Here is a 22,712-nt window from a genome sequence, read left to right on the forward strand (position 1 = left end):
TCTTATTGCCTTCCTAAATCAATGCAATCCTGGTTAAACCTTTTAAATCACTTTGTAACTTTACCGTGAAAAACTGCTGGATAAATTAAGTTTGTAATAGTGTTTATGTTATGTTATATGTGAGAAAGTGACAGTTGGTCAAAAATAATTCCCATGATGTCTCACTAAAGTGTAATCATTAAAATGACGATAGATTAGCGTGCTTTAGGAATTACAATATTATTCTGTTTTTGCATTATTAAACTTTTTTTTTTTGTAGATATATGAATTGTACAGCTTGGGGTCAAAAGCTTCGTGAGTAAATCAGTTAAACTCTGTCGCCATCAGGTGGATATCATGGGGTAGTTGCAACAGGAACTGAATATTTTAAGTTGTTCCTGTAACTCTCTACTGTAGCCCACGGTTCACTTGTGACTCATCCGACACTTTAAATGTGTAATTACTTAAATCTTTAACTAAACAGCAGCATACTGTACATATGGTTAGTAGCAAGCACTTAAGTTTATACTTGCCACGCCTTGTAATCCTGCAGGTTGAATGTGGAATTAAAAATGAACCATCAGATGTATTTTCTGATAAAGAAATCATAACCAAAGAATATCTGGGAGCCAGTAAAATATAACATTACCTGCGGGTAAACCCTCCTATATACGGAAGACTAGTTGAAATGTTATGTAACAGATATCAGCTCACGTTCCTGTCACGTTCAGGATCTCAACTGTATGTACAACACATTTAGTCATTTACTCACAGAGAAAATTAGGTAAAAATCATAAATATGTATTTGGTTGTTGGTTTCAATAAAAAATATATCAAAAAACGTGCGATTTGCGGAAATGTAAAGTGACTGCAACGTTTTTCATTAAAACGAGGACGTCTTTAAAAGGTTGTTTGGAACATGAATATACATTACTTCAAAAATAAAATATACACTATGACACAAAATACATCATAATATCAAAACAAATGCAATGTTAAACTGACATTGCGATGTTTCACAGATAAGGGGCGGGGAAACTAACAGCGCAGATGTTACGTCAACGACCATTTTAACCAATCAGAAGCCGGTATGCAAATTCCAGAATCTTCCAGGAAGTGGAATTGGAGATGTTGCAGCTGATGTTGCTGCCTCGGCTAGTTTGGCTAGCTACGGCTCAGTGAAGCAGAGGGCGTTATACCCGCCAGGCTGTCATGGTTTAGAGGAACACAGGACAAATAGTAAAAAATGCAACGACCTTAAATATGACTTGTCGCTTTTAAGCAGCATAGAGTTTATTCATTTCTTTCCCCAGCAGAGGTAAGTAAGCTAAATACGTTCGTATTTGGTGGTTTGGTATCAGTGTTCAGATGATGCTACCGTTTTTAATTAATCCTAGATCGATAGATAACGGCAGAAAGACTCACTCCACTCTGCCTTTTGAGATAGGCTAGTTGAAACTAAGGTTAATTGGTCGGACTGAGGCTGGACGTCTGAATGTTGCCTCACCGTGAATTTACTGCGCAAAACATCCAGGGTGGTCAGCAAGCTCATCCCAAAAGCGACACGGTTCATTTTCTGGATCAGTAGGGCGATCGAAAATGCGACAGGGATTGTTGGCCTGCTCTTAAATGCACGTAACACAAATGCACAGCTCAACCTTCTTTGTTTTCGTTCAGAAATATACCTGTTTATAATCCCTTTTTCGCTGGGTTAGCCCACCCAGCGGTGTCTTCGACGTGCCTGTGTAGCTTGTTGTGAGTCGTGACTAAGGAGGAAGAGCTATCGTTAACGTTAGCATCTGTTCTGGTGCCAAATTGGATCTTTTTTTCGTTAACCTATGCAGTCTGGCTTATAATAAGCACACTTTCTCTTGGCATTGGCTCGACACAACTGTCAGATATACTCACGGGATTTGTTTGCACTTGGCCAGACGGGTTTTAGCTGTGTGAGTGTGTCCCTGTTTATTAAATGTGTTTGGGGGCTGAATTGTGAGACTGAGTCTAAAGCTGTTTTGTAGCTGGTAATCTTAATTATCAGAGCACATAAGCTTTGCTTATGTATATTAGGGTTTAGATTATTTTCAGACATCACGTGCTTTTTTGTTTTATCATAGGAACATATGGGTAAATAGATCTACCTGCTCCTGACAGCTCTCGAGCTGGTTTGATTTCAAAGACACTAGCAGTAATGCTTTCAGGTGGACTGAATGTGTTCATGATTTGTCTCTCATTACTCCTGACCGCGTGTCCGAAACAAGTAAAACTTAAAATCAGAATGACCTGACCAGACAAAAAGCAAGTGCACTTCGTCATTCCATTACTGAAATAAATTACATCTTATCTCGAAAAAGTGTGTGGCAGGACACCAGCGTGGATTCAGGACGTGTTATCAAGGAGGTTGGTGTATTTTCTGTGTTTGTCTCTAGGTTCGACCACTTCACTGTGACTCCACATTTTCAGACTTTTGGAAGAAGTCATTTTTGGAGGCTAACTTGAACACAAAATGTAAGTGCTGCCATCTGTTTTTGAGAAAACTTGCACCACAACTTCTCTTTCTTGCAATTACAGGAGATACTGTTGCCTTTCTGTTTCTCTTTACAGTTCCTCTTCTTTATTTCTCTAATTTCTTTGTTAATTGTTTTGAAAATATTTCACTTTTATTTAAGTGTGTGTAGGTGTAACTGTATTAGTGCATTGCATTAGAAGTGTGACTGTTCAGTCTGTAATGTAATTAAGTTAAGTATATTAAATAACTAACTGTGCTTTATCTGACTGAGTCGCTCTCACTCTATTCCCACAGATCTGTTTCTACTGCACCTTGGACACCAAGAGCATTTAGGTGAGTAAGAAACCATCTGATATTTCTGTTTTTTATATGTGTGCTTTAGCTCATCTCTGACTTAATTACAGTTCATCATGAACACAATGAAATAATTTAATAATTTGTCTAAGTCATGTGTACTCTTTATGAATGCATATTTAATTTATGAAAGGGAATACATGTTTTGCTTTAAAAATGCTTTTTAACATTTTCTTAATATTAATTTGTGCTTCATAAGGGAACTTACTAAAGGAAATGTGATCACTTGTTTTGTTTTTTAGAATAATCATGAGCACCCACGACACAGACGTGCACACCATCTCTCCAGAGATGCCAGCAATGTTTGACGGTATGAAGTTGGCGGCGGTGGCGACAGTGCTGTACATCATCGTCCGCTGCTTGAACCTCAAGAGCCCCACTGCGCCCCCGGACCTCACCTACCAGGACACACCCCTAAACCGCTTCCTTCTCAAGTCCTGTCCTCAGCTGACCAAAGAGTGAGTTCTCAGCTCCGTGTTTGTCACTCAAGGCATTACCATGGAAATGCTTGTCGGCCATCTGGGGCTGCAGTGAAGGTAGCAGTTTGTCTGGCGGTGGTCCCATCTGTCATCGATGTTCCTCAGTGTGCCACATGTCTGAACCAAAGATGTCTGCCTTTTCTGGCATGAATTAAACACCAGGCTACATTTTCATGGTTATCCCAGAGGTAGACTGGGCTTGTCACTCTTGATTTACAAATACAGACTCATTCACCACAGGGCAAGGACACTTGCATATATGATGATGTTTCCTCCTCAGGGGAACTGCGATTGAATTATCCATCTTAATTCACAGTAACTGTTGCAGACCAGTGGTTTGTGGTGTGGGGCAGTGAGGGTTAGGCAGGCTTTCCGTGTGGAAGCTGAACCAGGTTAGCAGCTGTGCCATAATGTCCTGTAGATTGCGGAGAAACCTGCCTTTGAACAAAGCAAGCTTAATCGTTTTTCCTGAGTGAGCATCTGTCCATGTTGTAATAGTAACTTTCAGCTCTGCAGGGTGGCTCTCTTCAAGCCTTTATCACGAGTGTCTGCTTATATAACCGATCGTTACTGAGCCCTTTGCATTTAAGTCACACTGTCAGTGAACATTAAGGGCAGACTGATATTTACATTTTTGTCTGGTTTGTTATCATTCCCTCCTGAACAGCCATATTTTGCTCACGGAAAACTTTGCCCCTGGTGTGGAACTCAGATAACTGAAGTCCCAGAGTCCGTCACAATTGTTGTTGGTGTCAGAATCGTTTGTCTGGTGCCTCTGTGTTGTTGAGAAGTCACGTTTGTAGCTCATAATGACATCCTGCGGTGTTGCGTAACAGACATCAATTACACAACGGAGAACATGGGAGGCATGCAGTGATGTTAAGAGAGTCAACAACATTTTTGTTTTGCTGTATTTGGGAACATGCACACTGGGGTTTTGTCTAGCGCAGAGGACAGTACGTGACAATTGACTTTGTCTTGACATGCATCCTGGTCTTAGGATGTCTTGGTGATCTTTATTTATAGGAACTTATTTTTTCTTTGTTAATTTAATAATTAATTAGTTGAAAGCCTGAGACGCAAGTTGCGGTCTTTGATCTGGACTTTAGATCTTTACTTTGTCAAACCTCACTGACACATCTGTTTCCCCTTCCTCTTACCTAATAGACATGAAACACAACAGCACATACTCTGTGAGAAGTTGACATTTACCACTCAAAGAGGCAGACTCTGTAAATCAAATTCTAACAAAGAGTTCATTCCCTGTCACTGACATTCAGCAAGAGAACAGAACCTGCTTTTATTTCCAGGGTCTTACCATCAGTTGGGGAACACAAAATCTTTCCATAGAGTTATGAAACTCCTCAGTGATAAATTTATGTAACTTTACTTTTTAAATTTTTTAAAAATTATTATATGGGACTATTAATAGATATTTTTTAGAATGTGTTGATAAGAGGGAAAGTTTCTAAATGGATAAAACCTGTTTGTGTTTTCAGTTGTCCATTGTGTCCTGTTGGTGAACTCGACTAACCTGGTGGTGTGCTTATCCTCCATCCACATAACAACAATGAGGTTATCCTCTTCCTGTAGTCATCGATTAAGCCTGCAGAGTACATTCTAGACAAGTGTGGTTAAGCTTCAACTACCCTTCCAGTCCATGCTGGAGGTGATTACATTATCACCAAATGGAAGTAGTCTGCTTTTTGACTGACAGCTCTCTTATGTAAGAGTGTACTTTCTAGGTGCAGTAATGGTTGGAGCCAGAATAAGAGACGAGGCAACACGAGGTTGAAGGCCTTGTGTAACTGTTGATATAATTGGACCCTCTGCTTCCTGCACCTGCCTGCCGTCTCTGTGCTTTGGTCTTTGTACTGTATACAAGTACACACCGTTGAGTCTGTACTTGAGTTCACGCAGTTCTTCAGATCTTGTTTATCTCTTCTCATCACCTTCCAAGATGGCCCACTCTCCACTACACTGTCAGCAAGTGGAACAAGAACAAATCCACGTAGGATGTTACGTAACAGAAATAACGTGAGAAAGAGACAATCAGATGTTTGCTAATGTCACATCCAAACACCGCGAACAAGTCAGACTTGTATTGTTAAAAGGTTGTGTTTTTAGGTGCAGTTTGGCATGTCTTTAACTGAACTGGACTAAAGCATTCCTAACAGCTTCACTGTCACATGAGGCTCTTATTATGAGCACTGCCATGATGTGGCTTCCCTTTCTTTGACAAGATAGGGAGCTGAAAACAAAACAATACCAAAAAGGGTTTTCCTGTCAAATTGTTCTTTTGCTCTCAGTGTGGAAATAAGATGATGATTCACGATAATGCACACAGCACAATATTTAAAAGGAATATTACGTAATCCAAAGACTCCTACAGTTAACTCCCACAGAGGTGTCATTGGAATTCAAGTACACATGCTCAGTTTAACTTCATCAAAACATAGCAGCAGGCTGACTTTAAACACTGATGTCAGCAGGGAGTGTGAAGCAGCTTCTCAGAAAGCAGAAATGTGTCTTTGTATGCAAACTGTGTACCAGAATGTGCACGTCTGTGTCTGTCTGTCATAATGCAAATACCCCAATGCAAATGTGTCTGCTCAGGATAACATTGTGTTATGTTATTTCTGGGAACTGGCTTCATGCTCTTATTGAGTGCATTGGTCAAGTTGGGTCATACGTTCAGATCAGAGTTAATAGCAGAGTTCGATTTTGTGTTTTCCAGGTACATTCCTCCCCTATTGTGGGGTAAGAGCGGTCACCTCCAGACAGCTCTGTATGGTAAACTTGGTCGGGTGAGCTCACCTCACCCCAGTGGAGTCAGGAAGTACCTACCCATGCAGGACGGGGCCACTTCGACCTTTGACCTGTTTGAGCCAATGGGGGACCATCAAACAGGAGGTGATACATTTGATCAAGAGCCGCATATTCTGGCTGATGGACTGTCTCTTTACTGCCGTGCCAAGCATAGAAATGTCAGACATTTCTTAGTTATATATCGAACTTCTGGTCATTATATTGTCATTCTGCTTCTGCTTCCTTTGTCTAGTCAATTCATGGGATATCACAAAGAGGGTTCCTCCTCGGCTTATCTTCCTGACGTTTCTGCCGCTTTATTCTTCCTGATGGAGCTTTTCCTTATTAAATGCGGGGGTCAGGCATAGTGGGTGTTGCATGCTGTACTGATTATAAAAACTTATTAGATTTGGGCTATATAAATAACCTTGACTTAGACATAAGGAACAAACTGGTGAAGTAATTTCACTGTCGTTATGTCCAGCTTTGACCAGTCCCGTCAGTTAAAGTTCCTCGGCAATACAAATGACTTTCTCAGAATTTATCTTTAAGTAGCGTGTTTGTAGTGCAGTTGTGTGCCGACCTTTTTTAAAGATGGATTTCTTTCTTCGAGTGAGTGCCTCAGCTGAACCCTGACTGTACCACCTCAACTTTGATCTTGTGATCCTCTCAGTAAGATTAAGACTCACATGACATTTGATTCCCAAAAAAGTAGTATCACTGTTTTCATTCTGCTTTGCTAAAGCTTTACATGACAGACAAACCTGCCTTATACTTTATTTTGGACTACCTGCAGTCCTTTGTCTCATTTTTGATATACTCATGAGCTGTTTGGGAGAGTGGCATACTCTCTCTTTATCTGTGCTTACATGTCTCTCACCGGCAAATGTCTCTCTGACCCTTTTTCACCAGGTGACATCACCATGGTGATATGCCCTGGTATTGGTAACCATAGTGAGAAGCATTACATCCGAACCTTCGTGGATTACGCCCAGAAGGACGGTTACCGCTGCGCTGTGCTGAACCACCTAGGAGCTCTTCCCAACATCGAGCTTACCTCTCCACGCATGTTTACCTACGGTGAGACCGTGGAGTTGATTTTAGTTTTATTGGAGAGTGTAGGAATGATAACCCAGTTTTTATATGATAACTCAGTTTTTTAAGAATGAAAAAATAGAAGTTTTTTTTTTTTATGTTGTCCTTTGGTGGCATCTTGACTTACCTGGGCTCACGTGGGCTTTTTTTAAAAGGTCTGATAGAGACACAAATTTAATACCCTGAGCTAAAGGCACCTTCAGTTGAAACTGCTGAACATAAGGAACACTCTGTCCCACCGAGGTGTCGTGTATCGATTGGTAACTGTACTGTTTCCTATACAGGGTGCACGTGGGAATTTGCATCTATGGTTGGCTACATTAAGCGGGCGTATCCTCAGACTCAGCTGATCGTGGTGGGCTTCAGTCTGGGTGGAAACATTGTCTGCAAGTTCCTGGGCGAGAACATGACGAACCAGGAGCGAGTACTGTGTTGTGTCAGCGTCTGTCAGGGGTACAGCGCTCTCAGGTGGGTTCTTGTCCTCTCATCTCTTAATTAATATTTCATCAAAGCTCCTTTATAACAGTGCCACTTGATCCGCACACATTTCTAAATATAGATGAATCTTAGCATAATGCCACAAAATGATTAGTGCTTACAAAATATAATATAATCGCACTTTAAATCACTGCTCTACCAAACATCTCATGTCATCTGCCTAATTGTTCAGATATTGTATTTACTATTTTAATCTTAGCACTCTTTTGGTTGTCACCTTTTTGTAAACCCAGTGAACGAGACAGACAGGTTGTAAAAGCTCGTCCTGAAGGGCCATCATATTACTTATCTGCACAGGTTCATCCAGACGTTTTTCCATTGTTTGCTCCGACTTTGTGTGTGTTCAGGCTTTACATTCACTACTTTGAATTTTTGCCTGAAACCCTTTGCCTTTACCATGCAAAATGTGACCTGGCTGTCTTACAACATGTTCATAATTATTTACCTTGAGTACATACAGTTCCATTTGTGAGACACAGGACAAACAAATGTATTACAAAGGACAGGCTGGCTGGGTCTGTTAAAGTTTGCATTTGGGCAGTGGGGAAGGGTGTGTTGCAGAGACTGAAATTGGATTTGCCCCCCCACCCCCACCCCAAATGGATTCTGTTCTCAAATCACAGTCCAAACCTGAGCTGGCCCTTCTGTCAGAGCTTTTTGAAAGCTGTGGCTGTTCCTCTTTTCCACAAATACTGTGTGATTTTACAGGTGCTTCTCCAACTGAAATGGTATCAAAATGCTGAAAGGAAAATGAGAAAAATTTGATCTAATGTCAGTTATGTGTTAAATGTGTTAAGCTGTTGTGTTGGCCTGTCTCTGTCAGTGAGCTGCATACTGATGCCTGACAGCATTGCTACTCTCTCCACCAACGTGACTCTTTGTCCAGTGGATTACACAGAACATTTACTGCGTTGTTTGGAATGCAGACAGGCTGAGCAAAGCTAACTTCCTGTGTGTTTGTCTTTGTGTGTTTGTATCTCTCAGGGCCCAGGAAACATTCCTACAGTGGGACCAGTTCAGGCGCTTCTATAACTTTCTCATGGCGGACAATATGAAAAAAATCATCCTCTCACACAGGTACCACTGTTAGATCTGCACATTTTCCCTAAACATGCACAAAAATACTGTAGCTCACCCTGTAGATACAACAAAGAGGTTTTCACTGCATGACCACCATTTTAAGATCATGTTGGACTGCAGAGGCAAAAATGTATTTTTTTTATATGTTACAGGCACAGTCTGTTTGGGGGAAGTTCAGTTAAAATGATAGATGCAGATCTCAGTCGGCTGTACACGGCGACGTCCCTCATGCAGATCGACGACAACATCATGAGGTGTGTGGGAAAACAAGGCAGTGAAAGTCACAAGTCTGAGTGTGTTTGTTGTTGCAGTAGATTGTACGCCTTTTACCTGGTATTTGAAGTGACGTTCATCCATTTGTCAATGCTGAGAATATGAAATATCTGACACATGGGGATGGGGGAGGGGTGTTTCAACAGGAAATTCCACGGCCACAGTTCTCTCAAAGAGTACTATGAGAAGGAGAGTTGTGTACATTATATTCACAATGTAAGAACTGCTTTTGCGTACACCTCGCACCATCTCATATTACGTTTCTCTTTTTGGTCTGTTTGCGTTTGATATGTGGATTTTTATTTTTGCAGGTAAAGGTGCCGCTGCTTCTGGTGAACTCTGCGGACGATCCTCTGGTTCATGATTCACTGCTCACCATCCCTCGCACACTAGCAGGTAATCAACAGCATGTGTCAAGACGGCAACAGCACTTCTAAAGCTTAGAGTGAGGGGAAAAAAATCTTTACCAGCTAGCCTGATCTTAGTCAGAGTAAAATGCAATGTCAAGTGATCTTTTTATTGGCCATTTGCTTGAATTATTTAATGTTGTTTTAACACGATTCTCCTCATATTACAGTAAAAGGGACAAACCATGAGTTAGGGGGTAGGATTGTTGTTTTTATGTTGTGGCTACAACGTTTGGCAAAAAAAAATCCTCAGTCAGACTTAATGACCATGAAGGATGTGCATTAGTGTCTAGTGACCAGCTATAATAAACACTAATATGAAGTTTTGGGTTTTTTTAAAACAAGTTTTCACAAAAAGTGAATGCAGCTCCTGTGGCATGAAAATGCTGGTCAGTGCAGTTCAGAGAGTTGACTCCTGTCCTCTTTTGGCTCAGCTCAAAATGGGCTTCTACTGATAAATAATGAAGAAGTGAGGCAGAAAATGCCCAAAATTGGCACTATTTGCTGCTGATCAGAGTTAGTAAGGGTTATTCTTTAAAAAAAAAAAAAGACAACAAAAAAACAAAACTCTTTATTTTTGTACATACTTTTATGATGCATAAGGTACTTTTAACAACACAGACAATCTGAAATCTTGTACTTCTCACTTATACTGAATATTGCACCAGTACTGCTTGGCACTGTACTTGAGTCTGTCAAGTAGTAGATGTACCTGCAGACAGATTGCGGCACATGAGTGCAGTCTGCCCTCTCAAAAGGCCCTCTGATGAGTTGGCTCTGCACCCTGAACAGGGCTGGGTGTGGAACAGAGCTCAGGTCTATGAGTCATGTCTTTGGTGTGTTACAGCAGCTATAACCCTCGCTGACACAAATACCTCAGTGTCTGACTAACTATTTAAAGCAGAGCTTTAAATTCTCAGGCACTGTGGCCGCTTTCAGGCATAGAACAGTTTTAAATTCAGATAATGCATTGTACACATTTCCTCTGAGGCAGTTTTTCTGTATGAATTCACTTTAACTCCTTCACATGTTCTCAACATCAAAAATTTTGTTCTGGAATCAATCCAGGATGTTTAAACCTCATTTTACATAAAGAAGCAACAAAATACACTTTGACTGCATTCAAATTACATATCAAGCTTCCCTTCTCCTCAGCCTGTGCTATATTTAAACACTGAACACTTTTTTTTAGAAAAGGAAAATCCCTTGTGTAAATGGTGGCATGTGGGTGGGTGAGTCCTTACTGGAAGCACATGCGACTTTATCCTACATTTGTCTCTAGAGAGAAACACTTTACTGAAAAGAGGATCAGCTGCCCCTTTGACCTAAAATGTAATGCAGTGACTCAAACACACCAGTACCAGGAGAGCACTCAACTGTGTTAACTCTAAAGTGTTAGAAACAATAATTTGTCACGGCCACATCACATTAAATGTTGTGGCCGTGTGATTAAACAGCTTTTCTTTTCCTTTTTAAGTAGAAGAAGAAAAATCAACTTTATTGGCGGTATATTTTTTACATACACTGAATTTTTCCTCTGCATTTGGTTGAACGCAACACCCAGCAAACTGCATGCAGTGAACACACATACAGAGCAGAGGGCTGCCATGTCAAGCGCCAGGGAGCAGTTAGGGGCACATCAGCCATTAACAATGGAGGCAGGAAGAGTGCTGAGGTGGTGTCTCCTGGTCTGTACGAGCACTCAGTTGTCCCAGTGCAGCAGCTGTCATGCATAGTGCACACTGCACAGTGGCGAAAGCTCCATGGGATCTTCAACACAAGTCAGCCGCATCAGGCTCACCCACTAACCCATATAAGAGCACACGAACAAAGAGATCCAGGGCAATCCTGTTCTAAAGACCACTGTGCCTGGTTGTCCACAGCTTCCGCACTCCACATAGGCTCACACAGCCAATCAGAAAGAGATTGTCTGCAGTTGATTTCAGGGTTTCAGTAATTTCAGCTCAGATGACAGTAGGGGAGTTTTGCAGCCTGCTGTGTAGGTGTAGTGCTCAGTCCTGTCTTGTCTGTGGTTGGGATGACAGTACCAGAAGTATGTGGACACCTGAGCATTTCACATTGATGTGCTGCTATAACCGCTTCCACTCTCCTGTGAGGCTTTCCTCAACATTTTGGAACCTGGCTGCAGGGATTTGTTTCCCATTTGATTTGACGATAATTTAGTGTTCCAGTTCACTCAGTGCCACTCACCACTCGGTGCTAGTACTGTTACTGCAGTACTGCTAGTAGCAGCAGTACTGCAGTAACAGGTTTCAGTTTATTTGGTGGCCATTAGAGAAACTGCTTAGTTGCCACTTAAACATACTCATCAGAAGTTGAGTCACATGTTATCTGTTTGACCAGGCAAACACACCCTCGCTATCTATAAAAGCCATAAAATAATCCCGAGCAAACCCATATTTGGACATAACATCCACTGTTGGTTTTCAGGTACTGATGAGCACACGCTGTGCAGGAGTCTAATTACTGTGTTGTGTAATCCTCCAGCAAAGAAGCCGAATGTGATCTTTTGCCTAACGCTGCACGGGGGCCATCTGGGCTTCTTCGAGGGCGCGGTGCTCTTCCCCCAGCCCCTCACCTGGATGGACAAAGTGATTGTGGGTTACGCCAATGCCATGTGCCAGTGGGAGAAACAGAAACCGCCGTGCCAAAGTGCACACCTGAGTGAGAGCTCCTGCACGGAGGAAAAAGCTTAAACCTCTGACTTCTGTATCTCTCTCACCTCTCGCCCTCTCCGACCCCACTGTCCCAGCACTGAGGAGACACCTGAACTAAACCTTAAACTGTTTTCTCTTCTCTGCCTTCTCCTCTGGTGCTACTCCACCCCTCCCGGCCCACGCTTCCCATTTCCACGTCTCCGTGCTTTCACTACAGTTCTCCTTTGTAATCGCCATCACCCTACAGTGTGCGAAGGGGAAAACAAAAAAAAAAAAAAAGAAGCAAAAAACTGCCTTTGCGCTCTTTTTCCTTTGCGAGGACTTTGAAATCAGAGCGGGAACGTTTCATTTCTCGACACGTACACAGCAACCATCCTTGGCTAATGGAGGCGTAGACCAAATATGACAAAAGATGAGGCCAAGCTGAGATTAAAAGGAAAGTAGGAGCACCACTTTAGAGTAGTCCAGAGAAAAACAAGAGCACATGAGAAACCTCCTATTACTGTAAACAAGGACTCTTCTGCAGTCGGTGCCCATTTACAACACCTGTAAGAAGCTCACTGCTTATCACCGCCAAGGCCATATAGCCTGGTCTGCTGTCTTAACCAACACAGCACCTTTGTAGTATGTATGTATGTAACTCACAGATGTAGTGTGTATGTCTGTGTGCGCCTGTGTCGACCAAGAACTAGAGACCCGTGACAGACCATGTGATCTTTTTGTTTGGTCGATGTGATCCGAATTCTCAGTCGTCCCTAATGTCCCTTCTTTTGGGTGAACCGTTGCTCCGTTATTTGTAGAAAATGTACAGTAGAAAAAAAAAAAGTATTATGGTGGGATTTTACACGTGACTTTCATTTCGTAACATCCTAATGGCACTTTCGTTTGGCACTCGAAATGAAAGGGTTCAGTGCTTACCAGGCACGACTGGGGATCCATGCACATTCTCACAGCCGCATTCTATCACTTTGATTCAGTGCACTTTAAATCCTGTATGCCACAATCTTTTTATTTTCCTTAGGTGAAGTGCAGGTATGGTCAGCGATAGTTTAGCTCCTCACGTGACCGAGAGGAAGAACTGCAGGGAGCGAAGATGATAATGAAAAGTTAGATGACTCGAGTGTTCCCTGTGTCGTCGTTCGTCTTGTGTCTTTGAGCCCTCTTACTCTGTTGTCTGCCTTTGATCAGCTGCAGGTCCAGCCAAGACTCTGACATTCTTCCCTTACTGCACACACCTGCCACTAGCAAGCCTCCGAGCGACTGAATGCTCAGCCCTGAAAACACCTCATTTGGTGCAAACATCTCTTTTTTTTTTCCCCCAATCAGATGAGTGTACGCTGTCAGATTCTGAAGCTGCAGCGGACTGACTGGCCATTGCGGTGCTGGTTTTTTTTGTTTGTTTGTTTGTTTTTTAAAGGGAAAGTTCAGCAGTGTTGAGCAGGTTTTCTCTTTGCAATCTGAGCTGTGAGGTGTGATTAGCAGGAGGGCAGAGGATACGGACACCAAACCAAAATGTTTATTTTAGTGCAGTGTTTGTAAAAATACTGGTGATTGTTCTGTTGTGTAATTAAGTGGATAACTCTGCATGCAAGAATGACAAGACAGATTTTAATGCAAGGGAATATTGTTGTTTCATAGACCGCATTGAAAGGCTTTCTTATTTCCTTGACTGGGCTGGACTGTTGCAACACAGCAACTGCTGAACTCCATCTCTGATGTGTCTTGAATACTGCAATAATGGGACCTGTGGACTTCTCAAAACCTGAATCTACTTGAGAATCTGTTGTAAACCTTTTGTAAGGGCTTAGGAAGCTTCTTTCACTTCAGCCAAGTAATTTGTAGTCTAAAATCTGCCACTGAACACTGTGATGAGACAGATGGATGGCTTGAAATGATCAGGGACATCCAGTGATTGATGACAACACGTCTTCTGAGGCTGTTTAAGCCCAGAGTTGTGCGTTAGCAGATCAAAAATCTGTTGATGCTAAACAGTACTTTTACAGTAGTTTTTTTTTCTTCCCACTCAAAGCTACCGCTGACTCTGTTCACAAAACACAAGCAACTTTATGTTTGTTCTTGCCCTTGAAGATAGTATTGAAGTTGCAGGTTTTTTTTCTTTTCTTTGTCAGATGAATAGTACTGTAATGGTGATTCACATAACTACTGCAATCAAAGTGATTGTTCTTTGGCTCAAGGGTAATTTCACAGTTTATAAGAGATCGTTTTTGAGATTTAATTGACTTAAATTCACCCTCCTTTGGTGGAGATTATTTTGTGCAAATACTATGAAATCCTGGTGTTTAATCTCGCCAATGCCGGCTGGACTGATATTAAAAATAGGGATTCGCTGATCCAACTTAATCCCTCTTCAGCTCGGAGTATCTGCCAATACCAAGTAGCGATGAGAGACCAGTGCCGCCTTTTTCCCCACATTTAAAAACTGTATACCTCACAGTGTGAATCTCATTATGATCATATTTTATTCCTGTGCCTAAATTGATGAAAATTGAAGTGAACACACTGAATGCTATTATGACATTGACAATGAAACCGTATTTAAAGTGGACCAGTGGCGATGGCGGCCGATACCTGAGCCACTTGCTGAAGCGTTTGGGTCGGTGCATCTCTGCTTGAAAAGTGTGGCTGGCATCTTTGAGCCGACGGCGTCTCTGTTCGCCTCTGAAGGCTTTCCGTCTCGCGTTGTTCAAACTGCAAATTGTCGTTGCCATCTGTTGTCATGGAGACCAAACTACAACTGCCGGTCATTCATGGCAGACATACTGTGGTTCACCTGCAGGGGGGTGATATGGTTCATGGTTCACTCTGTCCACAGCTCTCATTTCAGCAAAATCAGGTGTGGTTTGGGCTTCTTTTGGCCCGTTAAAAACAAATCAGATCAATAGTGACAACACCAGCACAAATTTTTTTGCAGTAAGAGCTATTTGTGTTCTTTTTATGATTTTTGCCTCACACCAACTTTGCACAAAAATGCAGGTTTGGATGTATTTTTTTTCTAGTTGATTATTTGTTGTTGTTGTTTTTTTTTTTTGTATTATGTATTTGTTCATTTGACTTCTTGTGTTATTTTCTTGTGTAAATGTATCAGAGCGTGAGTGTTGATGAGTACAGTATGTGTATACTGTGTCATATTATCACCTCTGATTGACAAAAACCAAAATACTTTAACAATGGAAAAAAACTAAAGAAATATATAAAGATAGTGTATATTCTAATATTCGAGGGAACAAGAATGGAAAAATAAAGGCAATAACCAACCAGGAGTGATTCTCTTGTCTTTTAAATTCTAATGGGACATTAAATAGTGTCAGTGTATATTAAAACCAAAACACGTCACGCACACATTAAAACAGTTTTCTCACAGAACACGGGATCTGAAATGTTGTTTTACTGTGCCGATAGGAGAATGAGCTCTGCTGTATTCATCCTAAACCCCAGCGCTTCAAGCCTTTTGCTTTTCCAAGATTGTCAGCTCATGTTTAAGTGCTTTAAAGCTGAAGGATTGAAATGAAAATCTCTCCAGTGAATTTAAATGTGAATGAATCCAGAAATGCACCTCAGATTGGGACGTGCTGCATTGCTCAGTGTTGTGTTCACACGAAAAGGGAGTTTTTCATGTGAAATCAGCCCGGACAAATGGGCGAGAGCACACACTGACCCGCAGTAATCAATACACGGCTTTAATTTCTAACATTTTGATGCTTAAAGATGGTTGGGACGTGGCGACGGGTGAGTGGGGCACACACTGTCACACAACACAATGTACTCTGATACTGAACGCTGGCTGTTTTTGTGGAAGAAAACCAGTGGTGTGTGTGATTTAATTATGTGAGGAAATGTGGTCATTGTGTTCCAAAATAAATTATTTTCTCAAATGAGAAATGGTTTCCTTTTCTCCTTACATGCCAGCTATATTATTTTTTTTAAGGGTCTCATTCACAAAAGAAGTAATAAGAAGGTGTTATCTGAATAAGATCAAGCTTTACATCTAACATGGTGAGAAATGTAATTTATGAGACAGTTGAGCCCCCTTGTGGCGACCACCCTAAACTACACAATTTGTACAAGTGTCTTAATACAGTACAGTACAGTATAAATACTCACAGGCTGTCTGTCTGCTGCTTGTATTATTAGCATTTGTTTCTTCAATTTTATTTCAATTTCACTTTGAGGTTGCACTCAGGTTTCATTTGTTTTCACAGCTTCGTGTGACGAATTTGACATGCAGTGCAGACTGTGTCACGTTCACAGTGCACATGTAGAGAGTATAGACACAGTTGTTATTCTGGCACCCGAGTTAAGCTTGAAAACTACCCTTACTGTGTAAATAAGTTTTGAGGTACTTGTACGTTACTTGAGTATTTTGATTTTATGCTACTTTACGCTTCTACTCCACCACATTTCAGAGGACTAGACTCATTTAATGAATCCGCTTACTGGTTACTTTGCATATTAATATTATTATTCCAACATATTATCAGCAAAATAAAATAAAGATTACGCTGTGGGATATAAAGTGATTTGAAGGAGCCTGGTTTTTATCAACAGTTAAGTTACACATGCATTCATCTTACAAAGATTAGGATCAGGTGATAAAATAAATGTTATTCTGACATTGGCTGTTTTTCATGACGTTTGATGATACTAACGCTCTCTCATTTAAGGAAAATTTGAATGCGGGACTTTTTGCTTGAAAGAGGGTATTGCTGAACAGTTTTACTGCTACTTTTACTACTGCATTAGATCACAGTACTTTTTCCAGCACTGGTCAGAATGGGCATCTGTAACCGAGGTCACACCCATTTAATCCTCTTTTATGGAACAGAATTAGCTGAAAATAAACCTGGTTTTATGAAGTAAGCGTGGTTCAGCTGGTGATCTTACTTTATGAAATGGATTAGATGAAAGAATACAAGGATAAATGTTACAAATGACCATTCAACTTCACACACACACACACAAAAAAAATCTATTTAATTGAAAATGTTCCAGTGCAGTTTGCAGGATGGATTGTTGTGGTACGTCAGGCGTCTGAGTGTCTCAGCTCAGACGAGGCTGCTGAGACGAAAGGCTGTTTCCATGGCACTGCGTCAGGAGGCTTCTGCTCATTCAACAATAAGCAAATGCAGGCTGATCCGCTGTCAGATTTCCCTCTTCATACCCCCCCGACGCTGTGATGCATGGGAGGCTTTATGGGCATAAGGCTGATGTGAAATATGCTCTGAAATTCATTCTTAAGGCAAAAAAACAAACTCAGTCTGACTCATTCTGGATGTGAGCTTCATCATCACAACTCTGTCGTTTTCCCCTCTAAGTAAAATGACAAACATTTACCATCAATTCTTCTCTCTGTGATATCTAGACATCTTTTTTCTCCCATTTATATCCCCTACCTGCAAACCATCCCCTGCTCCTAACTACAGATACTTCTTCTTTCTTTTTTCTTTTTTCTTTTTTTTTTGCTTGAAGGAACTGCCTGAATAATAATTAAAAAAAAATGTCAATCTAGCTTCAAAATAGAGCACATTTCTGATCCATCTATGGTGAGGGACGCTATAAGGCTTGGGCTTGAAACAGTAGGACTGTTCTCTCAGAGAGCTGTGTCCTCGGAGCCAAAAAGCTTGGTGGCGATGGCCTGGCAGTCAGCAACAGCGGCTTTCCCGTCAAAGTCCGCAGGCAGGATGTCTGCATCGAATTCTTTCAAGTAGTTGTCCAGCTCGTCGCCGTGAACAAAGACCTGAGGAGAGTTGTGAACAGAATTCAGATTAGTTGGCCGATTCAAATTTAATAAATAATATATTTTTTTTTATAAAAATAAAAAACAGATTGAAGGTTGGATTTAGGTTGAAGGGGGTGATAGCATCAGTCCTCCATCCATACCCTCTCCAGCAGCTTGCTCTTCATGAAGGGTTTGACCACATTGTACGTAGTGGTGAAGTACCAGGGCTGGTGAATGACGTGGACCGCCTTGAAACGGGCAGGGAATGAGTCCTGTGCAAGAACATGCAAAAGATGAAGAAATAAATGAATAAATAAAAAGCAGCTCTGAAGTTGCACGCAGAGAAATTCTCAGCTTTCCTTCAGAGTGTTTTCTGACCTGCAGCATGTCCACCATCTTCTTGAGCTCGGTCGGCTTGATTCCTGACGCGTGCTGCATGGTGAAGCCCTTGAAGTTCTCGATCAGGACGAAACCGTTAATCTGGGTCTCTTCATTCTCGAGCAACTTCTCCAGGATCACACAGTACGCTCTTAAGATCTTAAAGACACATTTTCACTATAGAGTAAGTACATTTACATTCACACTGCAGGCTACTTAAGCACTCAAGTATTGTCAATTTATGCAACTTTATACTTCTACTCAGTTATTTTCCAAAGGGAAGTTCTGCACTTGAACTCCCCTACATTTAACTGTCAGCTTTATTTATCACTTACTTTGATTTTACCTACAAAACACATGATGATCAGGCTGAAGGCCGTGAAGCCTTGTCATATTGAAGGGCCCACACACCCTCACAGCAGTTATGTTGCTCACTTATGTAGCTTCTTTGACCTGCTCAGGTTGGAGCTCACCTGCTCAGTGTGAAGCTCTGCTGGGACTTACGTGAGGTCATCATGTACTTATTTGGCTGATAAAGTTCAAAACTGCCCCTCAACAAAAGACAAAGCAGAGACCCCTGAAGTCCTGAACAAAGAAGTTGCCTCTTGTTCCACACAATTATAACTATCAGTAACAACTACCTTTAGGGATCTTACAGGCTTTTTAATTTAACAGGATCCATTTCACATAATGCATACTTTCACATTTTATACTTAAAGTATATTACTAGAAGTATAATACTACCATAAGTATAACAATCAATGTAATACTTAAGTAGTTTTAAGCAAGTAGAATTTTTACTCTTTGGTATTGTGTCAGCTTGTTAAGGATCTGAGTACTTCTTTCAACAAATGTGTTTGAATAACCTCTTCTTTAACATTTATGTCAAAGAGGTGCAGCTGCGCACCTCATCGAACGTGATCTCCTCCAGGTCCCAGTTCTCGATGTTGAAGAGCAGGACTACATGGCCGTACTTGTCCCTGCTGGGCAGAACCACTGGGTAGCCTGCTTCGATGGTGCTGCGGACCGCCTCCGGGGTCAGGTTCTCAAATAGTTCAGGATACTCCTTCCTGAAGCGCACATAACCTAGAGGACCACACACACACACACACACAGACCATATACTGAAAGTTCTTTTATGTGTCACAAATGGTTCACAGGCCCTTTGTGTACAGTATGAGTGTCCAGTCCAGGTTGTTGATGGGCCAAACACAATGACACCACTGTGTCAGTGCTCTAAACCTCTTCATACCGAGGCACCAATTAACCCAGAGTGAGCAAGTGTGTGTGTGTGTGTGTGTGAGAGAGAGAAGCAGATTCCTATTGCATATGTGTGTGTGTGTGTGTGTGTTCCGCCTTTTACTTACAAGCAGCAATTAACCCCACAAAACAAGTTTACGTTCACATCACATTCCCCTCTAAGTTCATAAACGTGTGTGTGTGTTCTCTTATGTCTTTGTGAGGACCAAACACTCTAACAGCAACAGGCAAGTGAAGGAGAAAAAAAAATCCAAACTACGACTGCATTTGCTGGTCCTGACCGAGTGTGTTATTCCAAAGTAAACCTGGAATATTTGGAGCCAGAGATTTGATTAGATGGCTGAGTTTACAACTAATATGAAGAGTATTAGGCCAAAGTTTAGATTAGGGGTAATGGTTGCTTTAATGGTTGCTTTTTAATGCCATCTCCTCTCCCAGATGCACACAATCAGTTCCCAGGACAACACTGTGGGTTCACGAGTAAAACTTGCTGTCCCATTTGGAGACAAAGGAGGGCTTTGTCAGGGGACCCTCAGAGGCACCTAAAAGCCCCAATTAATGAACACATGCCCCCCTGTCTCAGTGATGGGCAGGATTCATGCAAACCAGGAGCGCAAATGAGGCCTCCCCCCTCAATTACTGAAAGTATCTGAAAATGTCTGTAGAGACTGAATCAAAGAATGCGGAGGTTAAATAATCACCTCAGTCTGAAGTAGAAAAATGAAGTAGAAATCATAGATTGCCTCTTCCACAACTAACCCTTCATGAGCTCATGGGCCCTGACAACGTCGAACTTGCGAGCCCTGAGGAAGCGCAGCATCATGGAGTCCGGTTTGTCACCGAAGCGCTCCAGCACCAGTTTGGCCAGGTCGTCTCCCTCCGCTGCCCTCTCCTTCATCGTGGCCCGCAGGTCCTTCAGTGACGACGCCCGCCTCTCGTCCGTCTCGTTCAGCTCGTCCTTCGCCTTGAAGAAAAACATGAAATGCAAAATGACAATCACGCCAGGCAGAAGCGAGCGTCACAAGAATTTGGACTTGACTTTAATATTCTGATCTGAAATCTTTTTTATTTACCTTTTGCACAGTGTGGCCAGGCAACTTGTGGCACGGACCAAACACCGGCCCATGATCCTTCACTGTCAAATGCTCCAGCTTAGACCTCATGGCCTGCTCCTCCTCTGACACCATACGATACGATCCAGTCTACATGAAGATGAATGTGTTAAAAAAGAAAGATTTCCTCTTCCGCTTTCTCGCCACACACTAACACACCAGTTTGGGTGAAATACACCTTTAAGCTCGTCTCTGACATAACTGCAGTTTTCGAAACAAGGCTGCGACTGTTGTTTATGCTTTCTTGCTTGAATGCTTCAATGGCAGCTCATTACAGCGACTTTTAGTTGAGAACCCACCACCCATCTGAGCCGGAGCAGACCCCCAAACGATTCACCCAAGTGAACGGCTGCTTAATCTCCTTCACATGATTAGAGAAAGGTCCTCTAAAGCCACTTCTTAAAAATACAGCTTAAGGGTCCATCCCAGAGCCAGCATGTGCTGGCACAATAACAGCATTAAGCAGCATCACACGCTGACAGTCAGACCTCCAAGAACTGATGCTTTCAAGGCGCCGCCAATGAAGTGAGTCCAGACACTGATGGACGGGCTGAAACAGAGACGAGGTGACATTTGAATTGTCCCAGAGCAATAAAACTTACAGCAGCCATGGTTGCAGCGTCTCACAGCAGCGTCATTAACCCTGCGGAGAGAGAAGAATTGGCACAAACAGAATATGAGCACTTCAAACTGCAGTTTGAGAAAATACAGCGAGAAGCTTTTCTTTCAAAGATGTCCAGACATTTAGTTTGTTCATGTTAAAGGTTGCTAAGGGGGGTTTTAATCTATTTATTGGCATATTATAAAACAAATGCTCTGCATAAACATAGCAGGTGGTGTTGTGTTACTACCTTGAAGCACCTTGAACTGCCTCTGTGTATAAAATGTGCTTTATAATGAATTAAGCTGCTTTTGAAAAAGAAAAAAAAAGTTTTCTCTTGGCTCAGTGAACCGGTGAGCACATGAAAACTGCTTTCTTTTCTCACCAGTGGAGCCGACATCCTCTTACTTAAGGACCAGCAGAAATCCACTGACCGCTGCTCTCCCGTAAAACTGAAATAATCTAACCAGATGTTGTTCTTTTTGTATTTTACATTACAGTCTGAATAACAGAATAAAATGTCGGATTTTTGTTTGCACAACAAATGCATGATGGTAGATGAAAAACCCAGAAGATTGTTTTGCAACACTTACTGTTGTACTGAAGATATTATTATTATTCTTTTCTGAGCCAAGTGGCAAGAAATGATGTATGTCTTTGCCTTTTTATAAAATATTTTTTTTCCTTGAAAATATGTAGAAACAACATTATATGTAAATGTACAATCTAATCCTAACTAACTGATCTCAAAAAAAAAAAAGCCACTGAAAGTATTGTTTCGTTTATCAAGAAATCTCATTCAAACCCTCTTCAAAATAACAAACATTTAAAAACATTTGATTTAAAACACATTTGTCAACATAATGTTACTTTAATCTTCCATGAAGACAAATTCTGATGTTTATATTAGTTGATTTAAAGTCCATAGTGTGTTTTATATGAAAACTGCTCCTGGTAAATGTAAGTTAAGTCAAATACAGAACATCAAACAGTGTAAAGAACAAAACATCGAGTGCCTGCAATCTGAATTTACACACTTGACAACACGGTCATTCATCACAAGAAACAAAGATTATCTTTCATCATCCACTTAAAAGAAGTTTTGTTTATCACACCAGCTGATTCAAATTAATCATCAAAACAAACAATAATATCAGTCTAACAGTGCTCATCTGTCATCTTTATTTCCTGATGAATCTACAGGGTCTAAAAAGCCGAGCAGACTTACCTTAAGCAGATGAGAGGAGTGGACAGAGTGGCAGGGGAGACAACAGGAGGACAGAGGACCAGGACGGGAGGAGGAACCCCAAACGTCACTCAAAGTAGGATTAAAATGACGCAGTGGATTACAGTGAGTGGCTAATCTACGTGATGCAAACTGTGAGGGGGAAGGTGGGATGGAGGAGGAGGAGGAGGAGGAGGAGGAAGAGGAGGAGGGATGTGTGTTGGTTTGGCCTGTCATTCTGG

General features: G+C 41.5%; 2 protein-coding genes across 2 annotated transcripts; one reads left to right on the forward strand and one right to left on the reverse strand.

The window, feature by feature from the left end:
* The first annotated feature begins 1,096 nt into the window (after positions 1–1,096).
* LOC124061316 (monoacylglycerol lipase ABHD2) lies at positions 1,097–15,438 on the forward strand. The gene is made up of 12 exons (XM_046392999.1): positions 1,097–1,297; positions 2,406–2,484; positions 2,780–2,818; positions 3,082–3,297; positions 6,056–6,231; positions 7,039–7,206; positions 7,506–7,689; positions 8,704–8,796; positions 8,952–9,053; positions 9,219–9,288; positions 9,384–9,468; positions 11,988–15,438. Exons 4-12 carry the CDS (start codon positions 3,089–3,091, stop codon positions 12,194–12,196), a joined length of 1,296 nt encoding a protein of 431 aa, XP_046248955.1. The 5' UTR covers positions 1,097–1,297; positions 2,406–2,484; positions 2,780–2,818; positions 3,082–3,088; the 3' UTR covers positions 12,197–15,438.
* A 1,684-nt stretch (positions 15,439–17,122) lies between these two features.
* Positions 17,123–22,654, reverse strand: rlbp1a (retinaldehyde binding protein 1a). The gene is made up of 8 exons (XM_046393011.1): positions 22,474–22,654; positions 21,247–21,287; positions 20,606–20,734; positions 20,292–20,496; positions 19,180–19,358; positions 18,273–18,431; positions 18,056–18,166; positions 17,123–17,912 (listed from the first exon to the last, which is right to left on the reverse strand). The coding sequence occupies exons 2-8, from the start codon at positions 21,253–21,255 to the stop codon at positions 17,766–17,768; spliced, it is 939 nt and encodes a 312-aa protein (XP_046248967.1). The 5' UTR covers positions 21,256–21,287; positions 22,474–22,654; the 3' UTR covers positions 17,123–17,765.
* Positions 22,655–22,712: the final 58 nt, after the last annotated feature.

This window comes from Scatophagus argus, chromosome 1 (assembly GCF_020382885.2).
Source record: "Scatophagus argus isolate fScaArg1 chromosome 1, fScaArg1.pri, whole genome shotgun sequence".
Taxonomy (NCBI): Eukaryota; Metazoa; Chordata; class Actinopteri; family Scatophagidae; genus Scatophagus; species Scatophagus argus.

Bases quoted from the DNA above. Each gene is read 5' to 3' on its own strand.
- rlbp1a (XM_046393011.1), bottom strand. The intron at 19,359-20,291 runs GTTAGTTGTGGA...GTGGTCCTCTAG, and splicing joins GGCCCATGAGCTCATGAAGG to GTTATGTGCGCTTCAGGAAG. The intron at 18,167-18,272 runs GTCAGAAAACAC...GTTCTTGCACAG, and splicing joins AGATGGTGGACATGCTGCAG to GACTCATTCCCTGCCCGTTT.
- LOC124061316 (XM_046392999.1), top strand. From the start codon at position 3,089: ATGAGCACCCACGACACAGACGTGCACACCATCTCTCCAGAGATGCCA. The intron at 7,690-8,703 runs GTGGGTTCTTGT...TGTATCTCTCAG, and splicing joins CAGGGGTACAGCGCTCTCAG to GGCCCAGGAAACATTCCTAC. The intron at 9,289-9,383 runs GTAAGAACTGCT...TTATTTTTGCAG, and splicing joins GTGTACATTATATTCACAAT to GTAAAGGTGCCGCTGCTTCT.